A 21,260-nucleotide genomic window follows, 5' to 3' on the forward strand; every position below is an offset into this window, starting at 1 on the left:
CACTTACAAACATTTCTATTGTGTTATGAAAAGCACGCATCTCCTCTATGGATTTCCTTACACAGGTTAGTTCAGAGTTGAACTATAGAAAAGGAAGGACTGTACACCAAACATTTATAAACATTTCAGACACTGGTCCCTGTATTGGACAAAGATATGTAGAAGTGAGATGAGAAAGAACTTTGTGTCTTTTCTTTCTCTTCCAAAGCCCCCTATTTATGCCATATTTTAAAATGATTTAATGCACATTAATTTCTAACTAATTAGTTTTCAAGTTTAAACTAAATCTAGTTAGACTAAAATTGCTACAGAAAAATCAATATTGCAAATTTATAAGTACTTAGATAATATTTCCCAAATAGCAAATCAAAGTGTCAAATAAAATTATTTGCATTAAGATTATGTGTTCAGTTTACCTAGTAGCTAAGAGCAATACAAAGAACAAATTATGTCAAAATGCACATTTTTTTCAGAAAAGCAGAAAACTAATAGTCTATACCTTTCAAGATATACATATTTTGTATAGTATGGCCAGTATATAGGCCAGGCCATATACTGTCTATGTGGTTGAACAGCAAATTTGTAGTAAAAAACAAATAAACCAATATTTACCAGTTATGCTATTTAACCTCTCCAACTCTTATTTGCAATTAGTATGTTCTGGAAATTAGTGAGAAATTTTCTTACCAAATGTAACAGTATATAGGATGGTTCCATGAATGTGTATGGGAAAATGAATGGGACATGCCTCAGCAGAAATGGCCCCAGAGTCTTATTTTTTTCTGCCTCATGCTACTGTTTGTTAACATTTTTTTAACCCTAGCAAGAACTACATTTTACATCATAACTCAGTACATACTCAGAAATATATAATTAAAGCAAAAGTAGTCATTAGAGTAACAGTTTTAGCCTTGATATGTGAAGAACTTGGAAGCTGTCACTCCTATTCCTACTACAAGAAAAAGCTAAACAAACTGAAAATCAATGACTTTTCTTGAACTCCTCAGAGAACTAAGGTTGCAGGGCAAACCACCATCTCAAAATCTTGAGAGGAAAGTAATCAAGAGAGTGACATCCAAGATCTGCTTGGCTGGAGCAGAAGTCACTGGAGCCATAAAGTGGTAGGCACACCTAAATGGTAATTTTGATGAATTGCAGGGGGTAGAGTGTGGACTAGCTCAAGAGTAAGAAACTCCTGAGAGCATCCATGATTTTGTGGGATTCACCTCCAGGAACCCTACCAGGTTCACATAGTGAAGATCTGAGGAAGATCTTCTAGAGGTTAGAGGAAGAACAATCATGGTGAAATACTCCCTGTATACTCTCCATAGCAGTAGTTTACTCTCCAGGGGAAACCACTTTAAGAATGCCTTATCCCAGCTGGGGAAGGGCATCTATCCCATTGTAGCCCCCTCTAGCTTTTCTGTCTCACTTAGGGTTAGGAGGAAAGCGATGTCACAGGAGAAACACTGGTGAATGTGACAGCCTAGAGATACCAGCCCACTTGAAGACCAAGATTTAATCACAAGATTAGAATGCTTTCCCCCGCCCCAACCTGACCACCACAACAAAAGGGTCTCAGTATAATGGCAGAAGGTTACAGTTGGAAATACTGCAAGATGCAGAATCTTTCTGAAAAGGAGTAGTTAGGGAAGCAGGAGGTCAAAAGGAAAGACAAAAACAAGGATAATAGAGGAATTTGAAGCCTCTGGCACCTACAGCAGATATGAAATATGGCCCACTTCTCAGCCAGATTACTACAAATTCTCTCACTACATGCCTACCTACTTCAGTTCTTATACCCGACACAACATGTCTGGTTTTCAACAAAAAATTACAAGACATGCCAAAAAGCAAGAAAAAACATAGTCTAAAGAAATAAAGCAAATATCAGGCCAGAATTAGATGTGACACAGATGTTGGAATTATCATACAGAGAATTTAAAAAAAACTTTGATTAATATGTTAAGGACTGTAATGGAAAAGTGAACAACATGCAAGAACATATGGGTAATATAGAGAGAGAGATAGAAATTCTATGCTAGTCAAAACCAACTAAACTGATACCATGTTGTGTTAGTGGGTCACAAACCATAGGTGGAGAACTATGTTTTGTAGCTACACTGACCAATATGTTGACCACTAGCCACCACTAGTTACTTAAGCTTTATTATGATTAAATGAAATTTAAAATTAATTCCCTCAGTTGCACTAACCATATTTCAAGTGCTTCGTTAGAACATATCCATTCCTCTTGGAAAGTTTCACTGAACAGCACTGAATAGCACAGTACAATAGAGTTCCTTTTTCTCTACACCAATTATGGAATAAGAGAGTGTCCAGCATGCTCTTTAAAGGCTAGTGATTTGTCCAGAATCTTTAGTGTAGCCAAAGAAACAATTAACTAGTGGCCAAAAGCGTTGTTTTTATTGTGTTTTGAGCCATTTACTGGGTAACTTTAAACAAGTCCCAATCGTGTCTCAACTTCCTTGTTGATAAAATAACTTCTCTAATTACATTTCAAATATTTATAGACATTTGGAGATAAAGGAAATAAGTTACAAGACAACACTTAAACAAATATCCAGCTGAGGAATAAAGTGTTAATCTCTCCCTCTAGCAATTCCTTTAAACATAAGGAGTGGCTTTTCTGGAATACCTCACCCTCAGCTTCTGGATAAGGTATATTAATCCATTTAAAAATTGGGGGGATCATCTTTCTGAGTATTGTAGTCCTCATATTACACCCTCTTTTCTCCCAGTCCTTTGCTTATATCTCTTGATATAAAAGCCACCAAATTTGTTCATCCCCCTTCACCCTTGAGGAATCATGTTCAACAGAACTCCTAATTCCATGTTATCTCATATATAATCCCTGAACTCATTGGTGATTTCCAGGGGCAGGAAAGATCTCAATTAGTATCCCACACTAGTAAGAGTCTATACAGATTTAAGTCTCTAAAAAAATTTTTCTGTACTTCTTTGAATACCAAATTAAGATGGAGGGATCTAAAACTAAAGTGGAAACATACCAGGGATCCTTCCCTATTATGGATGTATCAAGTTTAAACGATGGCCTCCATCCTTCCAGTCTCTTTCTGGTGTAGAAAAATTGCTCATGTGATTTGATTTCTGATCATCTGGCTCATGATTTAATCAGCCGTGTTACTCAAAATGGGGTTTGCTCTCTGTAAATATTCTCTTGGGTGATACCCAGAACTTCATGTACTAAATCTGGCTGGTATTGAGGGCTGGTATGGCAGCTTCACAATATTGTCCCAGAGCAGACTTATTTCTGCTAACCATTCCATAATCCCTAGGGTATAGCCATAATCATCATGGAGTAATATGGCTTCTAAGACCCTTACTATCACTCCCAATTTTCAAGCAACCTGATGAAGCACTGGTGTTCCAGCACCATCTCATATTGGATTGCAAAAGTCAATTCTATGCATCTCTTCTCTACTTCATATTCAGTGATATTACCTTGTGTATTAGTCTCCTCTGGCTGCCATAACAAAATTCCACAGGCTGGGTGGCTTAAACGAGAGAAATTTATTTTCCTCACATTTCTGGAGGCTGGAAACCTAAGATCAAGGGACAAAAAAATTGGTTTCTGGCAAGACCTCTTTCCTTGGCTTGTAGGTGGCTACCTTCTTGCTGTCTTCCTATGGCCTTTTCTCAGTGCATGGAACTGGGGGTGTCTCTTTCTCTTCTTATAAGGATACCAGTCCTGTTAGATAAGGGCGCTACCCTATGACTTCAATTTAACTTTAATTATCTCATTAAAAGCCTTATCTCTAAATACAGTCACCTTGGGGGTGTTAGGGCTTCAACATAGGAATTGGGGGATGGAGGGAACACAATTCAGTCCATTGACTTTGGTTACTTGAAATCAGCCATGGTGGAAGTATACACAACACAGAAATTGGCAAAAACTATAAATCAGAACTTTTTTGATTTTCTTTTTGGAGAGTCAGTTTATCAACACAACACTGGGATAAAGAAGGCCTCATTAAATTGAGAAGGTTTCTGTAAGACTCTTCTGCTGATATCACATTAATCAGGACCTAATCCCAAGCTCATGTCTAGCTGAAAGGAAGAACAGAAAATCGAGTCCTTTTAGTTGGATAGCAATGTGCCCAGCAAAAATAAATAAATAAATAAAATAAAATCAGGATTCTGTTTCTAAAAGGTAGAGAATAAACTTTGGGATAGGCAACTAACATTCTCTTTTAGAAAATGGTACCTCTTAAAACCAACTAATAATAAAATAAATAAAATAAAATAAAAACAAAAATAAAACCATTATTCCTTATTATTCCTTCCTTTCTTTGGATAGTTTCTCTTAGTCATTTTAAGTGTGTGTGATAATACTCTCAGCATGTCACATACTCTGAAACCTACTTACAGTGTTCAGACCTCTCAGATTTTTCACCACCCAACCAACTCTTTGCCGTATTAATGCTCTTTTTAAATGTATGTTTGTTTCTAATTTGGTAACAATTCAGAAAAAAACAAAATTATGTTCAAGTACAATTATGCCAACCAGTGAAGAAATCTTAAGATGCTCTTTTTCTAAATGGTATCTTTCCCTTCTCAGACACTTCCATAGCTTAACCTGATTCTTTTTATTTGAGAAAATATCCTTTACTTCTGTCTTCTTTTTCCTCTCAGCTTAATAAATTCATATAATTACTTCATTTTCTAAAAAAAACACACCTTTCTAATGGTATCCACGGGTTTGTCACTGACAGGAACTGCTTTGTGCTAAAGGAATTTGAAGTTACTCAGGAACTTGCAGTAGTCTCAGCTTATGCCAAAAGTTATAAAAATACATGTGCAGTCTTTAAACAAGAAATATCAACTAAATGTTTACTCAGAAGGAAGAGGGTATTCCTCTGATACGTGTAGCTCAGCCAGAAAAGTACTTTATACAACGTGGGGACAACCAATTAAAAGTTGAAAGGAATGTAAAAATATCCACAAAGATATAAAATCTCTTTGTTAATTAAGAAACTGTTCCGGATAATGTAAATTATAATTTCATATTTCATTAAAAGAGCATGAAAAATACTTTAGGATGTGACAAATATTATGCTTAACCTGCGTAGAAAAATAACAACAATTGATAAGAAATTTTTCTAAATATCGTAATTGAAGAGGGCAGTTTTAAAATATATTAAATTGGTATCAATTTTTAGGCAAGACAAAGGTTTTGAAGCCACCAATATTTATTTAATAATAATGTTCTAATCAAAAGGAAACCATATTGATTTCAGTTCCCATGGAAACACTAGGTGGGTTCATGTAAGGTTTACCATGTGATAAAGAGCTAAAGTTGGTTGATAAAGGAACACAGCATCACAGACAATGGAAATACAGAAAGCAAACAGCTCTTAAGTTACTGGATTTGTGAAATATGTATTTTTAAAGAATTAGTGAAGGTAGTTCTGACTATTCAAAAACATTTTAGTTTATGTTTTCTGTAAACTGTTTCAGTTTGTCCCTCATCTGGAAGGACAGACCACTTAAAATCCCAGAGACAGTGCAGGTTGACAAAGAATTTTAAATGGCCTGGACCTTGAGATGTGAAATTTGAGTAGAATTCCTTTTTTACTGTTGCTCCTGTATAAGTTTGCTTTCTTGTGTATCTGTGTCTGATGTGGGCAAGAAGTTCCATCTTCTTAAACTATAAGCCTTTTTTCCTCTCCATAGCTGACTCCAGTACCCTTGCTTGGTTTGGTGATCTTGACCTATATTCGTGTGTACTTCCAGTGTTAAATGTTACTTCCTGACTTTAGATAGTAAATAGCAGAATTCACTTTCCCTCTTTTCTGAGTCCTTAAATTAATTGGCTTTTATTTTTATTAAGGAGCTATAAAATGTAGATATCATAATGGCCACACTCAAAATAAAATAATGCTCAGGTGGTACAGAGTGCTGTTTATGAAAAGTCCAATTCAACAATACATATTTAAGGAGGGCCTCCCAGCCAGATGAATCCATAAGGAATCCTCCAAGGTCTTGATTTAATAACTGACATTCAATAGATAAGAAAACGTATACAGCAAAGGACAGTACTTCAAAGGACATCTCTTGGGAAGATTATTCTAAGATCAACATCATTATCAATAGATCTAATGGTACAAGTTATCAAGAATAAATCAGTTCATTTACTTTCATGTTAGATTTTAAAAGAATTAGAATATTTTAAGTATCCTATATCAAAGAGCTACCAATACATACCTCATCATGTATCTCTCATGATTCATCACCTGACTTTCTTTCAGTGAACACCCCATTGCAAACTCTAATCTTTTTTCTGATAAACAAAATCAATATCTTCTTTCAAAATTGTCTTTCTGAAATCTACCAAAATTGATTTCTTTTGACTATAGTAACTCTAGAACCCTTTTTACTATATGTAGGCTTCTTCAGCTGATTAAATGTACTTTTGTTGCATTTTCTCTTACATTATCTACTGGATGGACTTACTTTGGGAGGAGAGAACTTTTATACATATATTTTCTTTATAATACAGGTTAGGTGTCTAGTCAAGCAATGTGGGAAGAGAAAATTACAGCTTCTTGATCTAATTAAGCTTAAGATTGCTTTTGCTGGCTTTAAATCTCTCTGAGCAAAATTATAAGAGGTCATTTAATCTCTTCAGGAGATAAAGTAAAATTATGCTTAAACCTTAGAAACTTTTAAATATTCAAAGCTTCGTCAGGTGCCTAAGGTTAGAACAGGCTTTTTTGGTCTTGTACCAAATGGCTTATATTCCAACCCCCAGATGTCTGGGTGACAGTTTTCCAGGAGAATTTGGGAAATATCTCCATGACAGAGAGTCAGATTTTTTAAAGCAAATGGATTTCAAGGCTTAATTTTGTTTACTTTTGTTAAAATAAAGCAAAATAACTTTCTTACTGAAATGATTGATTATTGTTATTCTTTCATAGGGAACCCAACATTCTTAGGGAACTCTAACTCTGACTGTATGTTAATGCAGAATTCACAAGGTATCATATCAGTCACTTTGAACAACTTTTTCACAAAAAGAGTTTTGATGAATGTATAGTATAAATGGTACTTAAATAGCAGGATATTAAACCTTGTCTTCCCAAGGGTTTTTCACTGTAATCAGTTGCATAAGAGTTTGGTGATTTCAATCGATTCTACTCTTTCTCTTTCCAAATACAATTTTGAGAAACTTGCCTATAATTAATGCAAAGTTTCTTGAGATTATTAACAGATACACAACTTTAAATGAATGATGGTATCATTATAAATTCTAAAGTATTATGTAAAGATAATTATAGATTCCATCAAAAAAGAAGTTTAGTAGTAGGAAGGAAGGATTTAGGGCTTTTACCATAATTTTAGCATGTTTTGATCTTGTAAGGTTTTATTTAATTAAGTCTAAAATTGTACATTATATTCTTTGGATACTAAGGATAAAAAAACATTTAGTGCTAGAAGTCAGTAAAATTGTTATGAATTCTTAAATATTCCTTCATATTCTCTAACAGATAAAATAATAGGATACATGCATTGTATACTCAGCTCTTGTTTGTATTTTATAAGATTTTCCTGCTGGCTCTGTCAATGTCCGCATCTACTGCGATGGAGTCATTAAGGCCACAACAGAGATGAAATACTCTACAACAGCAAAGGCTATGGAAAACCTACTGGGAGTGGCACGTCCAGGAGATGGTGTGTGCCAGGTAAGTGGATCTTTCCACGAAGTTGGTAACGAGCCAAAGAGCCAATGCTTGTTAACAGAATGCATGCTTTGGTATAAAGTCTGAATGCTGGTTGAATAAGAATGAATTATGGATCAATAGTGAGGGAGGAAACGGACTTTTGTGGTGCAGAGATACAGATGAATTAGTTTGCTTAACTCAAGTCATTCCAGATAATGTCACCGGGAGACAGGTTCTCCATTACAAAATCGCTTTTGTGATGGGCTCATTTTAAAGTTGTCACAGAGCAGATAAAGAAAGACAGTAGCATTAGACAGAACTCTTAAGAAACGAATATCCTCTTTATCCAGATCTGGACAGTGCAAAATAAAAGTCAGATCATCTGATGCGTTGAGGCTCAGGAGTCAGACAAACCAAGAACACTACCAAAAAGGGAGCCTAGGGCATTAATCTAGGAATTGTTATTTTCATGTGGAAATTTCCAAGCTTGGTGTGTTTTTCTTAGTTTCATTTATTGCTGTTACCCGATAGTGAAAATTATTGCTCTAAATTGATAGTGTTTATTAGGAATTCCAGAACTGCTCAGATTTTCAGGGAAGTGTGCAAAGAGGCAATTTCAAGCCCCAGGTTCTTTCTCCAGGGTGACAAAGCATTACTCAGCAAGGAGGACTTGGTGAGGGGTTTCTAGTCTTCTCAAAAGGCCCTTGTTTGAAACAGTTACCAGTGAACGCCAATGCCCTCATCGGTATGGAATGCAACAATAGTATTTTGATTCATCTTAAACCATTGGTTTAATTTCTGCATTTTATTTTGTTTTTTTGTTACCTGACCCACTTTCAAAAGAGAGAAAGCTTGTTTTAATGTGGAACGTTTATCCTTTATGTGCTTATTCCATCACGTATTCAGAGTGAACTAAATGGCATTTCTTTTTATAGCTACTTGATAATTAGATTATACTCTTACTTAATTGCCTTGGGTTTTTGGCAGTGGATGGGGAGGGTAAAAGGGAATAAAAGTGAAAAAGAGGTAGCTAAACAATGAGATCTTCAAATTTACCACGAAACACTCTATAACGAAACCATCAATGATAGTGTGGCTGACAGGTTGTCATGAAACCTTATCTGTTTAAACTAGTCTGAAATTGGAGGCTTTGTTATTTATTTTGTGTGACACATTTTTTTCTATTAGAACAATGGCAAAGGTAAAAATGTCTTAGAGAAGGTTCAGGGAATAAAGTACCATTTGTCAAACTGGTGAGTCTGAGGACATTTGACAAAATGTCTATATTGTAATTGCAAAGCAAAAACAAAAGTATTAGCTTGAAATATGGATTGTTTCATTTTATTGTGACAAATCTACCTTATCTTCCACTTTAAAAATTCCATTCACTGCAAAAAGATTAGCAAAAGTGATATATTGCATTATCAGTATTCAGTTAGCATAGAGGTAAAGTAGCCCCCCCCAACACATTTTTGTGTGGATTTTGCCTTTGGGGAGAAAAAAACTTTTTGTATGCAAGAAGATTAAATATAATGTATGACTCCTGGGCAATTTTTCAGAGTGCTTTATTTTGCCAAGTCATGGTTTCTTCTACAGCTTTGAGTGAATACAAACTGTTTTGGATCATTTTCAGATAACTAGAAAATACTATTTCCTTTTCACCCTCGGTGGGTGTCAGAAATGAGAGGTGAGAAAGTGTTACGATTACATCTTAGGATTCTCCTCTTCACCTATCCCTGGTGGCCTCGCATAAGGAAGGATGCTGGACAGTCACAGCTTGATTCAGGCTTTTACTCTCAGGAGAGAATCCCTTTGAACCTAAGTGAGTACTGAGAGGTAGAATTATTCTAACTTGGTGACAGCAGACCACAGCATGGTAAGAAGAGACATTAGGAGATTTAGTTTAACCTATACCACTTAAGATAGGCTTACGAGTTTTGCTACTGTTGTCAGGGGACCTAGACGTGTCATGAAATTAGATCGAACAAATTCTGAGACTGAGATCCCGGACCAGACTGAGCTGTACTATCGCAGGCCTGAAGGAGGGAAAAGGCTGCAATTCGGTCAGCCTCCATCAAAGCTTAGACCAGGAATGACGTGGGGTTCTCCAGTCCACTGGCATCTGGACCATTTAAGTTATCCCTAGTATGAATTCGTGGAGATAGTGAAAGGCAGGCTCTATCCCTGATGAAAAAGAAGGAACAGCAGGGGCATTTCCTTGGTGTGTTTTAGGGTTGTTTGGCCTCAAAGGAGACAGCCCAGCCCCCACTGGGCTTCTGCTTGCAGGCATTTGGATTTCCCTTTTGACATTTGGCTTTGTTCCCAAGTAGATTATATTTTTTAAAATGTGCAAAAAGGTTTGCTTTTCCGTGCCAGCATAGAACATTACAGTAATTGTTTCTTTCATATGCTTGCTACTCTGTGACTTAATTGGGAAATTTGGATATTTTGCAGATAATTCACTGAACATCTCTAGTCAAAGAACAACATTCATTGTCATTTTATTAACTCTAGTTATCATGTATTTGTAAGAAAATATACCAGCAGATTTCAGTTTTTTCAGTATCTGATCTACTTCGCTGGAATGGCCTGGTGTAAGAGCCATCCTGAGTTTTCCTGTAAATTTTAATGGCAGATGTGATTTAAGTAATCTTAAAAATTAGTAGTAAGATACTGCCTGTAATCATTTAAAAGCTATTGGGCATATAATAATGTGAACAATCTGTGAATTTGAGGGAAGGAATACTAATGAGAAATCTGTGGTTTTATTTTTCAGTAATCTTAGAACTTATAATAAGAGACTTCATATTATTGTTTAAAAGCTGTTGGGCATATAGCAAAATGACCATTCTGTGCATTTGAGAAAAGAAATGATGAGATATTTGATTTTCTTAGTTTATTTTTAATGATGTCCATTAGGTTTTAAATAGTTTACCTAAATCAGCTTAATTATCCAACTGTTTCCTAAATCATTTCATCTTTTTTGGATAGATATTAAATCCCAGCATGTAGCCTCATAAAGGTACAATTTCCAGAGCATTACCTAAAGCAACAAATTTAAGAGAGATTGAATGAAAAAATGAAAAAAATCCAGAGCCCAACTTGGGAAGATAATTAGAATTCAAGTACTAGGGTTAGAAATACTAGTAACTCCCATTTAACTGAGATAATTAAAACCTTTGAGATTTTCATCCTATTTACAGAAGCATCTGGGGACAACCATAAAGTTAACTTTGTATAGGAACAACTAGATACAATATAAGAAACCAAATTAGGTCAAAATGCTAAAGGAACATAGCAATTATTGGTCAAAGCATTAGCATCCTATTCGTTAAAAGAGTTTTTGAAGTGGTACCAAATAATTCTTCTTTGTTGTATTTCTTGTTGGTACAATGATATCTTTGTGCTGCATGTATTGATCATTTTGCACGGTTTGCTTTATACTTACTGAAATCTTAGATTCATCTTCATGTTAGGGTACACTTCATTTCCAGTTTTTATTAAATTATGTATATGTTTCAATCTTTGGTTTGCTGCTTGCAAATATTTTATACAGTATGAAGCCAGCTACAGTTGGGATGAGGGAAGATACAGGCATAGGGAACTCTGATATCATGAGGAACTTTGTAGTTGTAAATAGTTCTCTTAAATGTTAGTTTTTTCACAAGGTTAAATTCAAAAGTTAGCAGGTATCTTCCTTAAAGAATTCTTCAGGAGATTCATCCCAAGGCCTTTCAGTAATTTTTTTTAGGCCCTTGTCTTCTTGGAAAGACTGGTGGACACCATCTTTCTTCTTATCATCAGCTCCTGTTGATAAGGGGTGCAAGTGCATCTAGTCTCTAAACTATACTTCTCCATAATGCCAGTGTTATCTAAGCCACTCCCTTGCTACAGACTTTTGGTGACTCGCTGGATAAGGTCCAAACTCCTCTGAATGGCACACCAGGCTGCAGAGCCACAAATCTTTCCCAACATCAGCTCTTATGACAGTATACCCTCCATGTCTTCTTTTTATTTTTTTTTTAAGATTTTATTTATTTATTTGACAGAGAGAGATAGCAAGAGCAGGGACACAAGCAGGGAGAGGGAGAGAGGGAGAAGCAGGCTTCCCACGGAGCAGGGAGCCCGATGCGGGGCTTGATCCCAGGACCCAGGGATCACGACCTGAGCCGAAGGCAACCGCTTAATGACTGAGCCACCCAGGTGCCCCTCCCTCCATGTCTTCTTAATTCTCTCCATGAGTCCTATGTTTTAGCCCTCCAGGATTGCTCACTCTTAGAACATACTCAGCTCTTCCTTCCCTCCCCCTTCTTTAAGGTATGGGCATTGTGTTTTTCATCTTTGCATACCTAGTTACTTTCACACAATTAGCTCCTGACCCATGAGACACCATGAGACAAAAATGGGAAAACACAAATGCTTGCTTTGTCCTCTAGTGCTAATTAAAAACATGAGTGGAAAACTATAGGTATGTAAATGATAAGAAAGAGAATGAAAACCGTCCTCTTAAAATACAGTTATTTATTTCTCAAATTGAATAAATGAATCTGATACTTATGAAAATGAAGAATGCTCAGAGGCCTTGGATACCAGAAAAGTGAAGAATTTGTGCTATAAATTTTTCATGTTCTACCTCAGTAATGAACCGTATGTTCATCATGTAGCTCATTACTGACTTTTAACAGCTATACGGTTCCAGATTCCAGTCTTGCCTTTCTTTTGAATATTAAGGAAATGTTTGATACTCAAAAAAAAAAAAAAATGCCTACGGTCTTCTCTCTCTTTCAAAAGGCTGCATGTTATCTTTTCTTTCCCTTTCCTGGAAAGCGACAGCATAGCACAGGAGAATCATTCAGTTCCGGATGGGGCAGGAGCAGGTGTTAGATTCTTTAACCAAATCAGCAGTCACTTCATGAGAGCTCATTCTCCTTAGTGTGAGAGGGATTTCCTCATGTGTACAGTGAGGAAGCTAGAATATATGATCTCCAAGGCCACTTCGGACTCAAATAGTCCACAATTTTATGCCAAGAAAAAAAAAAAATACTTCAACTGGGGATTGCGACTGCCGTCACCAAAGTACATTGGCTTGCAAGTATGTGGGTTCTTGAGGCAGCCTTTATTTCACTTGTATTAGCACTTCTTCCCAATTCTCCCAGCAGAGAAGGAAGTGATGTGAATTTCATGTATCTTTCACCACTTTTATTACATGTTTCCTATTTCTGATGAAATATTTGAAATGGGTAGGGGAAGAAAAAATAAAGTGCAATTTGGGCATTTATTTCTGGATTCATTTTTCATATTTTATGCCCCTAATTAGAATGGATCAGTAAGAATAAGGCATATTTATTGAAACTTGAATTTTACTGATAAAATAAGTGACATTTTGTGCCATGTCTCCACCTGTGATAACGATTCAGCAATGGTTAAAGATGCCTTATTTGGGTAGTTCAGACTTAAAATGGTTAAAGATGCCTTATTTGGGTAGTTCAGCAATCCCCAGTTCAGTTACCAATTATTGAGTCAAACAGGAACATGCCACTTAGTACCTCCATCTACTGATTTAGGAAAAAACAAATAAGTTGGTTAACTTTAACAGCAGATATAGCAGCTGTTGTAGGGGAAAGAAATAAATATTTCTGAGTGCAGTTACCTAGCCATGAACACAACCATACTTTTAATTCCTGTTAATTCTCTATCTTATAAGCCATTATCAGTCCATATTGGCCCCATTCATTTTAGCTTATGTTTAACTGTTTAGAATATATCTTATTAATGCCACTTTAATTTATAGTTTCTGCTTACTCAGTGGAAATAAATACTCCCTCCATTTTTTATTTCTCCCAATTTGCCTTTTACATTCCCCTCTCCTCTTATCACTGGGGTGGCTTTGGCTGCCCTTTGCGGAGGATGTCTGTGTGTCTGCGTGAGTGCTGTCCGTAAGCGACCTCATTCAAGTGCAGCCCTCTGCGTATGCTAGCTAGGTCTTTAGAGGCTTTGGATCTTCTTCAACCATAAAGAATGTTTTTAAACAATCCAGAAAACAAAGCACAAGCCAAATACAGTTAAACAATATTCCTCTGTAGCTATTATTCATAACAAGACAATTAGAGAAAATGAGAGAATCTGCCTCTGGAATGAATCGCAAATCATCAGTAATCCTTTGGAAATTAGAAGACTGAAAAATCCTTGTGGCAAAATGCGTTTGTTGGCATTTTTTTAAAAAGTCATTATGCATTCTGTGGGCCTCTTTACCAATAATAGTTATAGTATCAACAATAAGATAAATAAAGTAAATATGTAATCTGGGAACTCTAAATTGTGTTTAGCATTCATGAACTATGCTTCTACAGTAAACAGCATCAAGACGCAGGAAATGAAGTAAAAGAAATTTTTGACAAGGAAAATGCAACTTCTAAGAATCCTGCCTCTCCCACCCCACCCCCTGTCAGCCATTTAGCCATCCACCTTATTACCTTAAGTATCAGCACACAAACAAATATAGTATGTCAATTTTGCTCAAGTCCCGCACAACAAATCCAGTGGATATCCTTCTTGTTCAATTTAACTTGACTGTCAGCAGCAACTGACACCATTGACCAAACTCACTTTTCTGATTTTTTTTTTCCCCTTAGCTTTCAAGAAGCCCTATCTTTCTGGTTTTCCTTCTCCTGCCTTTGCCTTTTCTTCCCAATACCCTTTGTAATCTCTTCTTTCTGTGATCTAGAAAATAGTTTCAATTTCAGTGTTTTGATTCTTAGACTCTCTTCCTTTCTTGATAAATATTCACTTGGCAGGTTAGCTCATTAACTTATAAAATACAATCCAAATGTGGTTTTCCTTTAAGGCCCAGTCTTTCTGCCTCGGGATAGGCATCATCATCCAGTTTAAACACCAGAAACATAAGCGTCTCCTTAATACCTTCTATTGTCTCACCCGACAAATTCAATCCGTATCACTTTTACTCACTGCGTATTGCTCACTTCTCTCCACATCCCTCCAGTCCTAACACCTCAGTCCTCTGCCTTTCCTTGTGCCTAAACTACAGTGGGCTCCTAACTGGTCCCCTACCATGTGTTCTTGCACCTGACCTACTTATCTCAAGTCCATAGTCTGAGGGGTTCTTTTAAAAAGATCTCAGCAGGCGATGCTCCTACTCAAACCCTTCAGTAGATTCCAAAGGTTGTATGGATTAAAAAAAGAAAATCTTTGACATGAACAATATGGCCCTATAGACGCTGCCCCTTCTCTTTCACTCCAGCTTGATCTCACTCTCATTTCTCTCTCTCTGCACTCCAGACACACTAGCCAGCTTCCAGTTCCTGGACTTTCGGTTCCTAATCTCCTACCCCAGGGCCTTTATAAATGCTCCTCTTTCTAACTGAAACTTTTTCCCAATCTCCTTTCCCCTCACTGACTTCCCTAGTTAATTCTAATTCATCCTCCAAATTTTAATTCCAGCTTCTCTTCCTCAGTGAAGCCTCCCTTGACCTTGTACATCTCCCTATGTGTCTCTTTGTAGTGCTGATCACATTCTAATTGGACATCTGCGTGTGTAATATTTGTCAATATCTGCCTCTCATTAAACTCCAAGGTCATTTAGGGCAGAGATACTGTCTATTTGGTTCCCTGTTTCATCTCCAGAGCCAAGTACGCTGCCAGACACACAGCTGCTGAATACCTATTTTGTTGGGTGAAAGAATGAGAGGGTGAAAGCATTTTATACATTAAGGTACCCACCCAAACTGAAGTGACCCAGCTATCAGAGCCCCTTATTCCAACAGCCACCGGCTTCCCCGTAGTACAGGCACAACCTTTTTTCAGAGCTCAGGTTATTGGACTGTTGGCTGACGGAGTGCTCTTTCTGACTGAAGTAGAGAGAGCAGGGCAAAGAAGGGAAAGACAAAGGAACAACCAAGTGAGTATAAAACAATGAGACCAATTCTAACAGCCTACCTTGGGAACTAGTACCTAAAACAACTCAAAAAATAATTTCAAAAATTTAGGAAATCATGGCATCATTTAGAGAAGTCTTTTTTGAAAGGCATTTCTCTGGATATGTTAGTGCAATTTTTGTTTTAAAATTGATCTTATTACATATTTAACAGTAAGTTGTTACAAAATAATTGCTAAAGGGAGGTAAAGGTGAAAAGAGTCATGGTTCTTATGACTGCTCTTTCTACTGCCTGCATTAGGAGAACTGGTCTTTTGTTTGTTTCATCATTAATGTCATTAAATATGTCTATTAATGAGTCTGTTCAGGTTTGGTCAAATTAAAGCTTTGAGGCTTTTTGACATTATGTAAACGGGGGTTGTTATTGAAAAATTCAGCATAATCAAGCTTCAGTCAACTTCTAGGAAAGTTTTTTTTTAAACTTTATTAGATTGTGTTTACTAAATTATGGTGTTTATGCATGACTGATGGAGATGGCAGAAGCTTCTATTTGTTCCCCAGAATTTCTTTTTCCTTTCTTACATATAACTTTTATCTGGGCACATGCTTGCCCGGGTAAATACTGCACTTCCTGACTCCCTTGGAGCTAGGTGTAGCCATCTAAGTACATAACCAATGGCCGGCAGCATGTCCGTAGAAGTGATATGTGCACATTTCTGATCATGTCCTTCAAAGAAGGATGGAGTCTCTCCTTCACTGACTTTTTTCTCTAACTGGTTGCAGTAACAACAAGGGAGTGAGGGATGAACCATCTAGGACTATGACGAGGAAGGACAGCAGTGCACCAAATAGAGCCTGGATCCCTTAATCAGATTGCCTAATTCTAGGCTTTCGTGTTAAAGAGAAATAGGCTTCCATCTTGTTTAAGCTACTGGCATTTTGGGTCTCAGTACCACGATAGCAAAACCTACATTCTAACTGATTTAGAAGATACGTGCCATTTAATTTAAAAATTTAGAAAGAAAAAACAAACTATTTTCTTCAGTTGCTACAAAAGCCAGTTTGAGGAGCAGTCTCCTCATTAGAAACTGGTGTGCCATTCTAAATCACAGTGATTACATTTCGTGAGTGGTTATGAGAGCTCACAACATGGTATTTAGAGAAAAGGGAATTAATATGTACTGGACATTTTACATATTTACTCATTTAAACTCTTAAATAATTTTGTCAGCTAAGTATTATTAAGGTCCATAGCTAATGAGTCCTGGCGCAGGAATTTCAACACAGGTTTCTCAGATCTCAAAACATTTTTTTCTTATTATAATATCATTTTCATGTTATGTAAAGAGATGCCGTAAGTCTGAATACTGAACCAATAGTAAACATAACATATTTGAAAGGAGTGTTAAACTGCATTGTTTTATATTTTCATATTTACTTTTGCATTTGTAGTCAGATATAGGTTGAAATTCTAAGAACCGACTCACTCAAAACTTAGAAAAATTAATTTGACAAAGAAAAATAACTCCTTTATCTTACCCTATCCACTTACTTAGATCATTCCTTTGCTTATAGTTAAATACTCATAAAGTTAAAAAAAAAGAAAGAAAGAAAGAAAGGAAAGGCTTTGCGTAACCCCGGCAAGTATTTGCTTTGCTCCTTTACCTGTCATTTTCTCTACAAGCTGCAGTAGGAAATTTGGTTTAAGAGTTATTATGTAAGCTATCAAATTCCCCTTTATATGGCGATTTTGGCTCACTTTCGTGGCACACATTATGAACAACAGAACAGACGAAGTGACCTTTCTTTTACTAGTTAAACTTAAACAAGCATAATAATTTGTTATAATAAAAAGAACATGTTTTGAGCTCAACCGTTGACTTTCCTTTTAGATATCTGAAGGTAAAGAGTAAAATGGAATCATTAAATTGGCTGTGTCTCCTATAACATTTTACAACCCTCCTATGGTTATTTCACTCAAGTTGTTTCTCTTGCTCATCGAGGTACTTTAAAACTATTACCGTCTTTCTCTACCAGATCTGTAACATTACTTTAATATTCTGTGGCCAGCCTTACAGGTTTCATCAGCCACTGTCAAAGCTTAAAAGCCCTCTTCTTTGCCCGCCTCTGCTGGGAAAGCTGGGCAAGCCAGATTCTCACATTTTTAACCACCCATGCAGCTAGAGTTTTCACGTAAGTTTTAGGCAATGAGACACAGGGGGACATCTTTGGAGCTTTTGCTTTTGTGGTTAAAAAAAGAATAGATGTTATATGAAAACAATGAATCGTGGATCACTACATCAAAAACTAATAATGTATTGTATGGTGACTAACATAACATAATTAAAAATAAAAAAGGAATAGATGTGACTAACAGTAGCCCACTTTACCATCCCCCTTCCATGTATGCCCCTTTCCTTCCATTTTCTGGCTAAATATATGATGTTTGGAACTTCAGTGTCCATAACGAAACTATGGGACCATAATTTATTCTTTATTCAAACACTGTCAGATTTTATTATTTTCTCCATGGCAAGAATGTAGTATTAAGTACAGTGTGTTTAGAATGTAAAGGCATAAGTTAAAATTCTTGATGTCACGCTTCCTAGCTCTGCAGTTTCGGGTATTACTAAGTTTTTTGTACCATAGTTATCACATCTATTAAAAAGGGCATTTAAAAAATCTACCATGCAGGAATGTTATAAAAATTAGAGACAAATTATGTAAAGCCTAGCATATTCTAGGTGCCCAGCATTTAGTTAATATTACTACCTCAACTCTTTTGAGTCTGTTTCACTATATAGACTTGTATTACACTTGCAACATACAGCCTTTCGTACCAGTCCAAACATCTGAAATATCTCCTCACTGCTTCAATTATATGATATTGTTCTAAAATCCTATTAAGGACAGTCTCTCAATGCAGTCATGTCCAAGCTGTGTTGATGCCCCTTATTCAAGAAAGAGGCACATCAGACTTTTTGAAAGGGTGCTGCTATGTAAATAGATACTTATCTCAGGGAATTCAGCTTTGTGTAATGAATATTTCCTGATTTGTTTTTATTTATTTTTCTGGTTCATTTTTTTCCTGGTTTGTTTGTATTTATTTAAACTTTTATTTACTAGAAATTACAGATGCAAATGTATTTGAAAGAAATAATACAGATTATGCGTTTGGTTTTGGTTTGTGTTTGGTTTGTGTTTTTCAAGGAATTGTCCATTTCATCTAACTGGTCAAAATATGTGTGTGGACTTGTTCACTGTACTACCTTATTATCCTTTTGATGTCTGCAGGGTCTGTAGTGATATCTCATGTTTCATTCATGACATTTGTCATTTGTATCTTCTCTCTTTTTTCTTCAGTCTTGCTAGAGGTTTGTCAGCTTTACTAATCTTTTAGAAGAATTATCTCTTTGTTATATTGACTTTTTTCTATTTTATGTTTTCTATTTCATTGATTTCTGCATTATAGTTATAATTTTCTTCTTTCTGCTTGCTTTCAGTTTGTTCTAATTTTTTTGTTGTTGTTGTTAGGTTCTTGAAGTGGGAGCCCATTGTATTTACCTATATTTTTTACTTGCTATGTTCTTTCTTCCTTCTTCATGTTCCAGGATTCTTTCTTTTATCATATCCTTACTGTTTAAAGAACTTCCTTTATCCATTATTGTAGGGCACATCTGCTGGCAACAGATTTCCTCTTTTCCTTCATTTGAGAATGTCATGATTGCCACTTCATTCCTAAAAAATGCTTGTGCTGGGCATGATTCTCGGTTAATAGTTCTCTTTTAATTTTTGACAAATAGTGTGCCACTTCTTTCTACTACTACTACTATGTTTCTAATTGTTTTTACCCTGTAGGGTAAGGTATTGTTTTCTCATTCAAATTTTTTTCTTTGTCTTTAATGTTCTGAAGTATAACTATGATGTTTCTTGGAATAGAATTCTTTGGCTTTACCCTGTTTATGGTTTGCTCAGTTTCTTCAGTCTGTAGGTTTATCTCTTGGTAAATCCAGGAAGTTATCAGCCACTATCTCTGTGTACTTTTTCATGCCCAGCCTCTTTCTTCTCTCCTCCTGGGATTCTGATCACAGGAATGTTAAATCTTTTGTTATAATCTCACAGGTCCCTGACACTATTTTTTTTTTTCCTTCTTCTCTGTCTCTGTTGTTGAGATTGAGTATGTTTCATTGTTCTATCTCCAAGTTCACTGATTCTTCCCTTTGCCCCTTGCATTATGCTGTTGAGCCCATCCACAGGAGGTTTTATTTTGATTATTGTATTTTCAGTTCTAAAAATCCCAACTGATTCTTTTTTATACTTTCTATTTCTTTGCCAAAACTTTGTACTTCCTTGCTGAAGCTTTTTTAAAAAAAATTATTTCAAGAATTACTGTATTTGCTTGTTGAAGCTTTTTATCATGACTGTCTTAATATCTTTTTTAAGTGATTCTAAAATCTTTGTCCTCTAGGTATTGACATTTATTGATTGCCTCTTTTTATTCAGTTAGAGATCTTCCTGGTTCTTGGTATAACCATTGATTTTCTATTAAAATGTGGACATTTTAGTTGTATTTAAGTAGAAGAAAAGGAGAAAGTACAACTACTCCATCTTTTCAGAAGTGGAATTCCATAATTCTAAATATCTTTTAAAGCAGATATTTTATATATTTTTCTCTTTTAGGAAGAAATACTTATAATAAAGTCATTTATCAGGAATAACTATATATATATACACATATATATGTATCTTCAGATTCAGATAGAGTCGTGATTTATAAAATGTATGTGAATAATTTTTTTAAAAGTACATTAATTAATCCCACATTTCCTCACATGACACTGAAAGAATTCTGGAGAAAGTTATATATTTATTTCATATGTACAAAGTTATTATTTTGTAGTATCTTTCTGTCATAGCTTAGTTTTTTCTAAATTCTTTTTCTAATATTCTTGATAGGCATAGATCTAAGCAAAAATGCATATGTATATATGTTTATATTATTTATATATACATAATTTTTATTATAACCAAATACTAGTGTCAACATAATTTTATCATTTCATTCTACCCTAATTTTCACATGCTCCTTAGTAACTAAAAACTTAGGATGTTTGTAAGTGTTGCTGAATAAATGTTAAGCTACTCTATTTTAATCTCTTTATTTGAACAACCATTGTATCAATCTCATTAAGTATGTTTTAGGTTGCACAATTTATTTTAAGGAGAGGAAAATTTATGGCATTTTTGAATTTCAATGTCAGTGTTTAGAAAGGATGCCTATTTGTGTCCTTGAAATTTAAAAATAAGCATAACTGCTTATATCAGATTTTTCTAGTTAGGATATCTTCTAGGGAGAGATCCTTTTGGGATTATTTTTAATAGCCATTTCTGTGATTTTTCGTATGTTTGTTTTGTGTCCTATACCATTTTTTTTGTAGGCATAATACTAGTAATATAATTGTGAAATGGAAAATAGACGTGATTCAACTAGTTATGGTAGACTGGAATATTAAAAGGTATCTACATTCTTTCCTAATTAAATAATTGCCCATATGGTGAAGGTTTTTTTCTTCTTCTTCTGATTTTAAAAACACTGCTACTGCATTTTTTAAATTCAGTGTTATAAGCGGTAACATTTCTCACATTAAAGTGTCACAGTGCCT

The 21,260-nt window shown here is 35.5% G+C and overlaps 1 protein-coding gene across 4 annotated transcripts in view; it reads left to right on the forward strand.

Moving 5' to 3' along the window:
* The window catches only part of BANK1 (B cell scaffold protein with ankyrin repeats 1), a 307,909-nt gene that overhangs the window by 107,488 nt on the left and 179,161 nt on the right, over positions 1 to 21,260 (forward strand). For all 4 annotated transcript variants that reach the window (XM_073892030.1, XM_073892028.1, XM_073892027.1 and 1 more), the window contains exon 5: positions 7,588 to 7,727. In XM_073892030.1, coding sequence (XP_073748131.1) covers positions 7,588 to 7,727 — 140 coding nt within the window. The remainder of the gene's footprint in view (positions 1 to 7,587; positions 7,728 to 21,260) is intronic.

This window comes from Callorhinus ursinus, unplaced genomic scaffold (assembly GCF_003265705.2).
Source record: "Callorhinus ursinus isolate GAN/ISIS: 27379988/994484 unplaced genomic scaffold, GSC_fseal_2.0 scaffold4, whole genome shotgun sequence".
Taxonomy (NCBI): Eukaryota; Metazoa; Chordata; class Mammalia; order Carnivora; family Otariidae; genus Callorhinus; species Callorhinus ursinus.